The sequence below is a fragment of the Salvelinus sp. IW2-2015 genome, linkage group LG7, assembly GCF_002910315.2.
Source record: "Salvelinus sp. IW2-2015 linkage group LG7, ASM291031v2, whole genome shotgun sequence".
In the NCBI taxonomy this organism is placed as follows: Eukaryota; Metazoa; Chordata; class Actinopteri; order Salmoniformes; family Salmonidae; genus Salvelinus; species Salvelinus sp. IW2-2015.
In genome coordinates, this window is record NC_036847.1 from 32,069,220 (window position 1) to 32,083,100 (window position 13,881).

General features: G+C 45.8%; 1 protein-coding gene across 1 annotated transcript; it reads left to right on the plus strand.

Annotated features, from left to right (window-relative positions):
• The first annotated feature begins 1,585 nt into the window (after positions 1 to 1,585).
• LOC111966833 (fidgetin-like protein 2) lies at positions 1,586 to 8,072 on the plus strand. Its single transcript, XM_070444589.1, has one exon. It carries the CDS (start codon positions 2,128 to 2,130, stop codon positions 3,940 to 3,942), a length of 1,815 nt encoding a protein of 604 aa, XP_070300690.1. The 5' UTR covers positions 1,586 to 2,127; the 3' UTR covers positions 3,943 to 8,072.
• Positions 8,073 to 13,881: the final 5,809 nt, after the last annotated feature.

A 13,881-nucleotide genomic window follows, 5' to 3' on the forward strand; every position in this document is an offset into this window, starting at 1 on the left:
TAAAATCCAAAATTCATATCTCTCTGTTTCTTTTTCTCTCTCTCTCTCTCCGCTCTCTCGCTCCTCTCTTTTTCTCAGTGTTTCTCCTTCTCTCTCTCTCTCTCTCTCTTTCTTGTGTTTCTCCTTCTCTCTCTTTTGTCTCTCTGTTTCTTCTTATGTTTTCTCTTCTCTCTCTCTTCTCTCTTTCTCTCTCTCTCTCTTTCTGTGTTTCTCCTTCTCTCTTCTCGCTCTCTCTCTTTTTTCTCAGTATTTTCTCCTCTCTCTCTCTCTCTCTCTCTCTCTTTTTTCTCAGTGTTTCTCCTCCTCGTCTCTCTCTTTCTGTTTCTCTGTTTCTCCTTCCCCCCACGATGTTCTTTTAATGGCGTAGAAGTCCCTCTCCCCCTATCTGTCTCTCTCCCTCCTCTCTCTCTCCTCCTCCATAGGGTCTATAGGGTCCATACTATCATCGCCATCAACCACACGCACGACCAACCACTACTAACAACAACCCACACTACTAAAATAACACAGACCACACCACTACTAACAACAGACCACACCAACTACTAACACAGCCACACTACTACTAACACAGCCTGTGACACTACTAACACAGACCACACACTACTAACACAGCCCACACTACTACTAACACAGCCACACACCACTACTAACACAGAACCACACTACTACTAACACAGACCACACTACTACTAACACAGCCCACACACTACTAACAGCCTGTGCACTACTAACAACAGACCACACTACTACTACACAGCCAACACTACTACTAACACAGCCCCACAACCACTAACTAACACAGACCACACTAACTAACCGACAGACTCACACACACATACTACAAGCCCACACTACTACTAACACAAGCCCACATCCAACTACTAACACAGACCACACCACTACTAACACAGACCACACCACTACTAACACAGACCCACTACTACTAACACAGCCACACTACTACTAACACAGCCTACCACTAAAACACAGACCACACTACTACTAACAACAGACCACACCACTACTAACACAGACCACACCACTACTAACACAGACCACACCACTACTAAACAGACCACACCACTACTAACACGCACACACACTACTAACACAGCCCACACTACTACTAACACAGAACCACACTACTACTAACACAGACCACACCACTACTACACAGACCACACTACTACTAACACAGCCCACACTACTACTAACACAGCCCACACAACCACTACTAAACACAGACCACACTACTAACTAACACAGACCACACCACTACTAACACAAAGACCAGCACACTACTAACACAGACCACACCACTACTAAACACAGCCTGTGCCACTACTGCTAAACAGACCACACCCACTACTAACAACCACACCACACTACTACAACAGACCACACCACTACTAACACAGACACACCACTACTAACACACGGCCACCACTACTACCAACTACTACTAACAAGACACACTACTACTAACACAGAACACTACTACTCACAAAGACCACTACTAACTAAGCCTAAACACCAACAGACCACACTACACCTACTAACACAGCCCACACTACACCCACACCACTACTAACACAGCCCACACTACTACTAACACAGCCCACACCACTACTAACACAGCCCACACCACTACTAACACAGCCCACACTATTACTAGCACAGACCACACCACTACTAACACAGCCTGCACCAGTGCAATAGAGATTGCGTCATCTGTGGATCTGTTGGGGATGTATGCAAATTGGAGTTGGTTCTAGTGTTTCCTGGATAACTGTGTTGATGTGAGCCGTGACCAGCCTTTCAAAGCAWTTCATGACTACAGATGTGAGTGCTACGGGTACATTTTAGACAGGTTACCTTGGKGTTCTTGGGCACAGAGACKATGGTGGTCTGCTTGAAACATGTAGGTATTACAGGTTGAAAATGTCAGTGAAGTCACTTGCCAGTTGGTCAGGGCATGCTCGGAGTACACGTCCTGGTAATCCGTCTGGCCCAGCAGGCAAACGTTTGACAATTCTACCGGTGCGTTTGAGTTTTTAAGCAGCGCCTTACAGTATATAACGTGGTGTCTCTCTGTCTGTGTYCTCTCCTCCAGGCCTGTATAAGATGCACTGGAACCCGGAGCATGCCCAGTCCCTCAGCCAGTGGCCTGAGCAGCACCTGGATGTGTCCTCCACCACCTCCTCACCGGCCCACAAGTCTGAGCTTTACGCCGCTGGCCGCGCCCACGGCCGAGGTGGCTCCGCCCACGGCTACGCCTGGGCCAATGATGACATCTCAGCCCTCACCGCCTCCAACCTGCTGAAGAGCTACGCAGAGAAGTACTGTGATGTTCTAGACTTGCCATACGACCGTCCACCGGGGCCCACTGTAGGGACCTACCCAGAGCCAGGGGCTTTCGGGGGCCTTATTGGCCTCAAGACTGAGCTGGAACCCTGGCCCCTGAGCCACAGTGCAGAGGGGCTCTATCCCGGGTCCCTGGACGGTCTGTCGGGCCCGAAGGCCGGGGCCACATCAGCAGGGCCACCAGGGGCCAGCAATATGTCGGGGGTCAACAGTAACCTCTCAGAGTCTTGTTATAGTGGTAGCAGCTCCTCCTCTGGCTCTCACTCAGGTGACTACAACCGCCCCAGCTACAACGGTACCTACGTCTCGCCTGGCTACTGCCCCCAGCCCCCCTCAGCACTGCCCCCTGCCTCCCTCCAACACCCCCTCCAGCCCACACCCACCCTGTTGCCCAGCTACTCCCTCTCCACCTCGGTCTACAACTACCCCCCCAGCAGCTACCCCCACCAGCCCGGCCTGGGCCCCACCTACAGCCACCCCTCTGCAGGGTACTTACCCCCGGGGCTGGCCGCCCCCACTCCCCTCCCCTCCCGTCCCACCGTGGTCGGGGGTAGCTACGGCTACCAGGAATCCGGAGGTGGGTTGAAGAGGAAGGCGTTTGAGATGTCATTAGACGAGGAGGAGGATGGCTCTAGATACAGTAAGTATACAGGCTACGACCCAGTGAAGCCCGGAGGAGGGGACTCTCTCTCTCCCTACAGAGTGGGAGATAAAGAAAACAGTGGCTTCACCGCGGGCAGCACAGATCCCCAGACCTTCAAGCCCAGTAAGCCCTCCTCCCAGCCCCTCGTGTCCCCTCCGTACAGGGTGGCTTTAGCAGGGGACTACAGCCCACCAGCAGGGATGACTGGGGAGAACGTAGGAGGAGGAGGGGGGTCAGAGAACCAGGGCTTCATCCAACAGCAGCACCACTCCTCCCTGGCCCACAACAATAAACTCCCCTCCCTGCATGGCCAGGGCCAGCCTGGGTCTGGACCAGGGGAGTCGGGCAGCCTGAAGAGCCCAGACCGCAGGCTTCTGGATCTAGTCAACGGGGAGGTGCTGGACTGTAGCCCGGCCCTGCTATGGGGGGAGCTGGCTGGGCTGACCCACGTCAAGGCTGCCCTGGAGGAGGAGCTGCTGTGGCCCTGTCTTAGGCCCAGCCCCGCTGTCCGCCCCCCAGCCACCGTTCTGTTATTCGGCCCCCGGGGAGGCGGGAAGACCACCCTAGCACGCTCCATGGCCTCCCAGCTTGGGGCCTCCTTCTATAGGCTCAGCGGGGCCATGTTAGCCTCTAAAGGCAAGGCTGAGGCTGAGGGGATCCTGGGGGCCACACTGCAGGTGGCGGGGTCGAGGCAGCCCTCCGTGGTGCTGCTCAGTGAGGTGGAGGCTATGGAGAAGGAGGAGGGGCTGAGGCAGGTGTTGCTATCTGCCCTGGAGAAGGCCCAGATGGAGTTAGGGTTGGCGGGAGCTGGGCTGGTGATCATGGTGTGTGCCACCGGTAGGCCGGACCTGCTCCAGGATGCTGTGCATCGGAGCTTCGCCAAGCGCTACCACGTGGGCCTGCCAGATGCTTTTTACACAAAGCCGAGTTGAGCGCAACGTGCATCTCGATAGTGAGTTAGGATTCCATCCAAAGATCCTGGTTATTCGTTATCCAAGACATAAATCAGTAATGTGTTGTCAAGGTGACATGGTCCAAGGAAATGGATAATCAGGGTCCTGTTCATGAGGCACCAAACAAAATAAAACATACAGAAACAGGGAAGGAACAACCTGGATTTGTCCAATAAGAAAAACGTATTTTCGATTTCCGTTGCAAAACAGACTGAATAGGGGCAGGACTACCTGGACTCGTCCAACATAGAACACACATTTTTGTTTTCCATTGCAAATCTTTTTAAAACGTTTGCCCTAATGAACAGGACCCAGGGTTGGGAGAACCCCCTGTCGACTGACTGCTACTCTCAGGACTTTATTCATTACCAGTCCTCTCCTGTGGGGTTTTAGATGTCATTACCTTATTCATTACCAGTCCTCTCCTGTGGTGTTTTAGATGTCATTACCTTATTCATTACCAGTCCTCTCCTGTGGTTTTTAGATGTCATTACCTTATTCATTACAGTCCTCCTTGTGGTGGTTTTAGATGTCATTACCTTATTCATTACTAGTCCTCTCCTTGTGGTGTTTTAGATGTCATTACCTTATTCATTACCAGTCCTCTCCCTGTGGTGTTTTAGATGTCATTACCTTATTCATTACCAGCAATCTCCTGTGGTGTTTTAGATGTCATTACCTTATTCATTACCAGTCCTCTCCTGTGGTGTTTTAGATTTCATTACCTTATTTTATCACCTTTTTTAGCATCATTATTGGTCATTTGGGTGTGAAAAGAGCTTAGGATCTATTTTAATAACTTTTTTTTTTTTTACCCAAAAATATCAATAGTAGCTCATCGTCTCTTATGTGTTATTGACTTAAAACATAGCTTCTCACCAAAATCATGACATCCTGGCCATTACTATAATCAAACTTCAAAACGTTGAAATGGAACGTATTGGTCATGAGACTGGGCTGTATTTGATTATAGACTGGGTGGTTCGAGCCCTGAATATTGATTGGCTGAAAGCCGTGAGACTGTATACCACGGGTATGACAAACATTTAATTTTACTGTTCTAATTACGTTAGTAACCAGTGTATAATAGTAATAAGGCACCTCGGGGGTTTCTGGTATACTGTATGGCCAATATGCGTTGCGTATTTCCTAAGAACAGCCCTTAGCCGTGGTATATCGGCCAAATACCACACCTCCTCGGTCCTTATTGCTTAAATATACAACACTATAATTCAAAGACATAAGCATAATGTCCACACATTTATTTGAATGTTGATTTATCACACATTCCTCGTTCACCAGTTCCTGAGAATGTTGCTTTAATACAGCGTATAACACACACAGGCACTGCAAGGCAAGATTGCAACTCCTTGGATGTTGCTTTAATACAGCGTATAACACACACAGGCHCKGCAAGGCAAGATGGCAGCTCCTTGGATGTTGCTTTAATACAGCGTATAACACACACAGGCCCAGCCAGGCAAGATGGCAGCTCCTTGGATGTTGCTTTAATATAGCGTATAACACAGACAGGCACAGCAAGGCAAGATGGCGGAAGTCTTGTTTGAAATGCTCAGGAAAAATGTCTTTACCTCAGAAATTTGAAATAAAGAATGTATGCAATCTTCAGGTCTTGGTGGAGAGAGTAGAGGAGGAGAGAAAGAGGAGGAGAGAAGGAAGAGGAGAGAAAGAGGAGGAGAGAAAGAGGGGGAGGAAAAAGAGAAGAACCCTAACAGAGTCCTGTTGCATACACACTGCAGCTGTCTGTGCATATACCTTTGGGGAGAAACTTGAAAATGCTACAAAGAGTAACATTGAATGTAATTCAGGTATTTCACAGGATATTTGACGCCATAAAATCAATGGTTTTATTATTATATATGAATATAAATACATGTTTTTAAATTTGAATGTCGATTTTCTTGGCGGAAGGCTGGTTGTGTTTATGAAGTGTTATGTTGAACACAGAAAATACAAATTTTTTGTTGGACAAACTGTTTACAAATCAACCCAAAGCATTGTGTTTACATGTACTATTCACAAAGGAATGTTATATACATATTTTATTGTAATAGATGCAAATCTTCATTGAAAGATATAAAGAAAAGGCACACATTTAAATTACACTTATATTTCAAACCTGGACACAGACAAGATATAACAGAAGAAAATAGAAAATGGACCTGAAGATGATGTCTAACAATAAAAAGAGAGTAGCCTAGTTGTTAGACCATTGGGCCAGTAATCGAAAGGTTGCTGGATCAAATCCCCGAGCTGACAAGGTAAAAATCTGTCGTTCTGCCCCTGAGCAAGGCAGTTAACCCACTGTTCCCCGGGTGCTGAAGACGTGGATGACGATTAAGGCCGCCCCCCCTCACCTCTCTGATTCAGAGGTGTTGGGTTAAATGCGCAAGACACATTTCAGTTGAATGCTAGATATATACTAGATATAACATGTAGACGATCCAGAGGAAAACATATTCACAGGGTTGTGCTATCTCTACCACTCTGTTTAACAACAGTCTGGAAACATGAGGTCATTCAGTTCAGTTCGGTACTGACGCGATGTCGTGAATATTGGTCTGTTACCATAGTTATGTAGACTGGAGGCGCTGGAGGATGATGTAATGTTCTTATTCCCCCCCCCACCCACCACCAATGCAATCTCATTATGGTAGTATCACCCCCCCCCTCCCTCCTTCTTTTGGAGTGGCATTGCTCTGATTGGATATATCACCACTCTGGCCTCCCAGTGTCCTCAGTACAGCTGGTGTCTTCAGTCACGCCATACAGCCGGGTCAAACACACTGACCCCAGAGTTCAGGCACATATTGATCACTTTGTCTCAAATGGCACCCTATTCCCTTTATAGTGCACTACTTTTGACCAGGGCCTTGGTCAAAAGTAGTGCACTATATAGGGAATAGGGTGCCATGGGTGCCAAGTCTAATAAACTAAAAATACATCTTTAAACTAAGCAGGAGAACTCAGCCTTAGGACGGTACTGAGAGATGGGTTAAATATGTAATCATTTACATGCAACTACATTAAGATACATAATTGATAATAATCATTAAAGGCTGTTATAATTAGCTTTCAGATAGAGGTGTTGCATATCAGGCAGGGCCTGGGGCTTGAGGCCAACTGTCATAGTTTAAAACAGAGGTAATGAGAGTTTAGTTCATGAATAGCAGCCTATATCTATACTACAATTAGTCAATGTGATTCGTTAAACATCTTTCAGCCATTTCACCAGGCTCAGATTCCCCAAAACGTCCATGTTTGTCAAACATGTAGATTTAGAAGAACATAGTTATTTTGTTAATTTTTCTGTCAGTTGTTTAGTTGTTTTTAGTTAATGGATTACCTCGCTAAACATATATGCTTSATGTTATCAGTCCGAGTTAATTAGCAGGAACAGCTCAGATCATTAGAAGGTATTGATGATTGGGTGAGGTAGCCCTTTTAAAGTACAATGAGCTCACAATGTCTGACTGATTTCTTGGAAAAAGACTTGGTGATAAACTGATYATCACAGAATAGTCACCCAATATGACTAAATAGTCAGAGGATAGTCACTAAATAGTCTCAGATTGAACAGAAAYACTGAGAGAGAAAGCCCTGTCCTGAATTGATCTGGGATAACGCTATAATGCCAAAGTTTCAAATGCGATTCCTACATGTGGAGAAATTGTTTCACCAATGCAGCAGCATGTTAGGATTTTGTGTTCATATCACTGAAGTCCATCAGGTCTACAATACACCTGTTTGTAATCAGTGTTTTGTCTTTATAAAGCCAATGAGGAAATAAAAAATACGAAAACAGTTTGTCCAACAAAATAGCCTTTTGTTAGCTGTTTTTAATCTATTATTACAGTGACTTTGTTTTTGGTTCTTGTACATTTTCTGTAACCATTTCTACCTCATTTTGCAACATATTGTACATGAAGTATTGATTTCATGTCTGTTTTTTTATGTCTGTTTTCAAACTGATAACAATGTTTTTGAACTGTAATAATGTTTTTGAACTGTAATAATGGTCTACCTCAGAAAAGACTATGTTAAGAGAAGAGTATCACACTATTAAACAGAAATGTGTCAATATTGAACTGTGGCATTGTCAGTCATTTTTTAATACATTTTTTTCAGGACATTACGACACTTTATTCAGACAGATATAACAGGAGAAGAGGATACAGGCCGGTGGGAGAAACAGTGGGAAGGGTCGATGCAGGGATTGAACTCCGGTCGGGAGCTTCATACATGTGCCGGAAGATTTATCACTCAACCATGGCCTTGCATGACATAAGTGTTTTGGATCAGGTGTTCCCATTTCGCATTTCAATTGGATTGTTAAAGAGTTCCAATTCCAGAAGATGCTGGACATGGCTCCTTCTTACCTCACTCTACATCCATATCCTGGACTGACCCCAACGTTAAGGTCAGTGAAGTCACTCCAATTGATGAAAAAATCATTTAATGATTCAAAACACTAATTACATTTTGGCACATCAGTAACATGGATTTGTAAATAGGCAGTAGACCTACTGCCGCCATGCTCCATGTCCAACCTGGCAGAAAAAAGCATAGATCAAGATATCAAAATCCAATCAAATCAAACTTTATTTGTCACATGCGCCGAATACAACAAGTGTAGACTTTACCGTGAAATGCTTACTAACAAGTCCTTAACCAACAGTGCAGTTCAAGAAGATAAGAAAATATTTACCATGTAGACTAAAATAAAAAGTAATAATAAAAAGTAACAATAACAATAACGAGGCTATATACAGGGGGTACCGGTAGTGAGTCAATGTGTAGGGATACAGGTTAGTTGAGGTCATTTGTACATGTAGGTAGGGGTGAAGTGACTATGCATAGATAATAAACAGCGAGTAGCAGCAGTGTACAAAAAGGGAGGAGGTCAATGTAAATTGTCCGGTGACGATTTTCTTAATTGTTCAGTAGTCTTAAGCTGTTGAGGAGCCTTTTGGTCCAATACTTGGCGCGCCGATACCGCTTGCTGTGCAGTAGCAGAGAAACAGTCTATAACTTGGGTGACTGGAGTCTCTGACAATTTTATGGGCTTTCCTCTGACTGGAGTCTCTGACAATTTTATGGGCTTTCCTCTGACACCTCCTATTGTACAGGTCCTGGATGGCAGGAAGCTTGGCCCCAGTGATGTACTGGGCCATTCGCACTACCCTCTGTAGCGCCTTACAGTCAGATGCCAAGCAGTTGCCATACCAGGCGGTCATACAACCGGTCAGGATGCTCTCAATGGTGCAGCTGTAAAACCTTTTGAGGATCTGGGGACCCATACCAAATATTTTCAGTCTCCTGATGGGGAAAAGGTTTTGTCGTGCCCTCTTCACGACTGTCTTGGTATGTTTGGACCATGATTGTTCGTTGGTGATGTGGACACCAAGGAACTTGAAACTCTCAACCCGCTACACTACAGCCCCGTCGATGTTAATTGTGGCCTGTTCGGCCCGCCTTTTCCTGTAGTCCACGATCAGCCAATTTGTCTTGCTCACATTGAGGGAGAGGTTGTTGTCCTGGCACCACACTGACAGTTCTCTGTCCTCTTCCCTATAAGCCGTCTCATTGTTGTCGGTGATCAGGCCTACCACTGTTGTGTCATCAGCAAACTTAATGATGGTGTTGGAGTCGTGTTTGGCCACGCAGTTGTGGGTGAACAGGGAATACAGGAGGGGACTAAGTAATCACCCCTGATGGGCCCCAGTGTTAAGGATCAGCGTGGCAGACGTGTTGTTGCCTACTCTTATCACCTGGGGGTGGCCCGCCAGGAAGTCCAGGATCCAGTTGCAGAGGGAGGTGTTTAGTCCCAGAGTCCTTAGCTTAGTGATGAGCTTCGTGGGCACTATGGTGTTGAATGCTGAGCTGTAGTCAATGAACAGCATTCTCACATAGGTGTTCCTTTTGTTCAGGTGAGAAAGGGCAGTGTGGAGTGCGATAGAGATTGCGTGATCTGTGGATCTGGTGGGGCGGTATGCGAATTGGAGTGGGTCTAGGGTGTCCGGGAGGATGCTGTTGATGTGAGCCATGACCAGCCTTTCACAGCACTTCATGGCTACCGACGTGAGTGCCACGGGGCCGTAATCATTTAGGCAGGTTACCTTCCCTTCCTTGGGCACAGGGACTATGGTGGCCTCCTTGAAACATGTAGGTATTACAGACTCGGTCAGGGAGACATTGAAAATGCCAGTGAAGACACTTGACAGTTGGTCCGCGCATGCTTTGAGTACACGCCTTGGTAATCCGTCTGGCCCAGCGGCTTTGTGAATGTTGACCTGTTTAAAGGTTTTGTTCACATCAGCTACCGAGAGCGTTATCACACAGTCATCCAGAACAGCTGGTGCTCTCGTGCATGCTTCAGTGTTGTTTGCCTCGAAGTGAGAAATGGCATTTAGCTCGTCTGGTAGGCTCGCGTTTGGGTTTCCCTTTGTAATCCGTAATAGTTTTCAGACTCTGCCACATCCAACGAGCGTCAGAGCCGGTGTAGTAGGATTCAATCTTAATCCTGTAATGACGCTTTGCTTGTTTGATGGTTCTGACCACTTCTGTATCGAGCGAGTCACTGGTACTTCCTGCTTTAGTTTTTGCTTGTAAGCAGGAATCAGAGGATAGAATTATAGTCAGATATATTGTCTTGGTCAGTTTTTTTTATCGGTTCTTGTGTTTTGAGAATGTGTTCATTCTCTCAGTGCTCTTGGGGATCAGAAAGACAGTAAAGAGAAAAAAAAGAAAACTACTTTCAAACCAAGCTACATGAACAGTGAAGATGAAGATGGAACTACTATCCAGCAACTAACTGTCAATGGAAGCTAACTGTCAATGGAAGCTTGTTTATAAAATAATGATTTATTGTTCAAATAAATCTCAGTTTCTTCCACTGTTCTCCCAAGAGTTGCTGGATATTTTTTTACATCCTTAGCTCAAAGATCCAGCTGCAGCATCAGCAGCAGTAGCAGATCCAGAGACAGCTGCAGCAGCAGCAGTAGCAGATCCAGAGACAGCTGCAGCATCAGCAGCAGCAGTAGCAGACCCAGAGACAGCTGCAGGATCACAGAGTATACCCCCAGAGAAACCAGAGCACTGAGCTCATCCATCCCTGTCACACTATGTAAACAACAACGCTTCCCATACTGCCTCAACTCTATTTTTTTTTATTTTTTTTTGGGGGGGGTTGGATCAGCTTAATCTTGCGGAAAGAATGTTGCTTCCAATGTAATTGTCTGCATCATTTCCAATCCCCCATATTTTTTKGGGTAAATATATATATCCATACACGCATGCATACATATACACATATATACATACACATACCTATATAGACATACATACTTTTTTAAAGAATATACCTTTATTATTATTCCCCGCACCCTACCACCGATCCCCCAATTGGAGTAAACTAATAAACACTTCTGCTTTTACCTTCAATTTATACATCTTATACCCATCTTACAGACACAGTCCACTTTACAATAGTTCTCTCTTATTTGCCTCAACTCTATTTCTTCACTGACTGAATCAATAAAAAAACTGACTGATATACAAGTGAATCTGACAAATTCTATATAGTGTGACAAAAAAGTGTGACAAAAAATGGTGAATTAAAGTTTCTGTAAGCCATCTTTCAAGAACCTGCAATCCAAACTGAAAGGCAATCGGTAACGATAACAGCTAACTCTGAAATCGGTCAGTCACTTATTAGTTAGGGTTAAGGTTGTGGTTGAAGATAGGGTTAGGGATAGCAGTAATGTCAACATCAAAACATAAAGTTGTTGGTCTTTAAATACGAAATGGGTGTGTGTTGATTGGTGTGTGTTGTGTGTGTGGTGTGTGTGTGTGGTGTGTGTGTGTGTGTGTGTGTGTGTTGTGTGGTTGTGTGTGTGTGTGTGTGATGTATGTATAATATTCTAATAATGATATAGCTGTGTTCTGCCCACAGCTCTGTGGTTAGTGGCCGTCCTTCAGCCCGCCATCAGGATAATTGTTTCCCAGCTGTTAGAGAAAACATAAACACTTACACAGAACAACGACTTAAATTGTAACTGGTAGGGTTTGGGGATGAGAAAAGAGTGCTAAGAAAAAGCAACATGTTAGGTTAAATATATCATTAGAATTCGTTTTGATTATATTCCGTGTCTTCAAGAGTGGCATGAATATTTCTTCTCTTCCAGTTCTCTCTATTGTTCCCTTGCTATGCAAACGCACTTGTTGGCCGACGGCCAGCCAGAACTGCCACCTTGTGTGAGACAGGCCAGCAACTGGGGCACTCGGTTGGGACCGGAAGCGACCGGGACAAGCACAACGCCGGTGCTGCACGCCGGTTGGAGCGAGGCCAGCACAACGCCGCTTGTTGGAGAGCGAGCGCAACTGCCCCACTCTGGTTGGAGAGCGAGGCAGCAACGCATCCTTGCGTTGGGGAGAGCCGAATGGCCAGCAACGCACTTGGTTTGGAGACGAACGCAGCCAACCGCACCTTGGTCTGGAGCGCGAGGCAGCAACTACCTTGGTTGTGGAAGCGAGGCAGCAGCAACGCACCTTGGTTGCAGATCTAGCGAGCAGCAACGCCACCTTGGTTGAGCGAGGCAGCATCGACTTGGTTTGGAAGAGCGAATGCAGAGTACCTTTGTTGCGAGAGGCGAAGCGCAAGCTGCACCTGTTGGAGAGCGAGGCAGCAACTGCACCTTGGTTGGAGAGCGAGGCAGCAACTGCACCATGGTTGTAGAGCGAGGCAGCAACTACACCTTGGTTGGAGAGCGAGGCAGCAACTGCACCTTGGTTGGAGAGCGAGGCAGCAACTGCACCTTGGTTGGAGAGCGAGGCAGAAATGGCACCATGGATGGAGAGCGAGGCAGCGATGGCACCTTGTTTTGAAAGCGAGGCAGCAACAGACAGTGTTCCTTGAGTGCCGTGAACACCACACAGGAGTACCAAGGAATACCAAGAATGTCTAAGACATTACAAACTAATTGTATTAGTCCATGAAGGCTATAGGCCTGGTTACAGCTTGTATGACAATGTGGTTGACTTCATCTGATCAAAGAATACCAAAGAACACCAAGACTTTGTAAGACAGCATTTACTAATCCACCCTTTCTACACTTATTACTATAAATCCATGAAGGCTATTGGTCTCTGGTTAACCAGACTAACCGCTGCTCTCACCATTGTTTCACTAACCAGACTATAGGCCTAAGTCTGGTAATGGATAACGAGATGTGTTTGAAGATCAGGGGAGATCTGTTGTGTTAATGGATCTCTAATGTGTACAGCAGACAACGTCCAGAAACACGGCCTGTTGTCCCTGGCCACGGTGACGGTGTCAGTCTAAGTCTTAGAGTGAGAACTATGACCTTAATATCTATCCTCCCATGGAGTGTTGTTGTTGTCTTCTGATTGGTTCTCGGCTAACAGGAAGCAGGAAGTCAATAATTGTTGTTAATTGGAGGTAATTAGGCGAGTAGAGTTTATAATGAGATAATAAAATATGCTAATGATCCACCATCATATTAACTCATAATACTGACAGAGGATAGGAGAGGAGAGGAGAGATACAATGAGGCCTCGCAACAACCTCACAAAAACATGAAACATATTAATGTGACAACAACAACAACCACACTAAAACAAGATAACAGCTAACATGACGTCCCCCAAGAATGATGCAGCGCCCCCCATTGGCCCAAATGAGATATCGCATGTGGCTAACAAATGTCTGTTAATTACTATAGCTCCCGCCTTGGGCCAAGTTTTGTCCAAATCGGCCCAGTGCTGATATTGAGTGTGACTAACGTACGAACGAACGTACAGACCTCGCAATGATTTCATCAACAAAGGATAATTTCTTAATTCACATTGTATGTGAAAATAAGGTGTAGCCTGACC

Excerpts from the sequence above, each read along its gene's own strand:
- LOC111966833 (XM_070444589.1), top strand. The coding sequence starts at position 2,128 with ATGCACTGGAACCCGGAGCATGCCCAGTCCCTCAGCCAGTGGCCTGAG.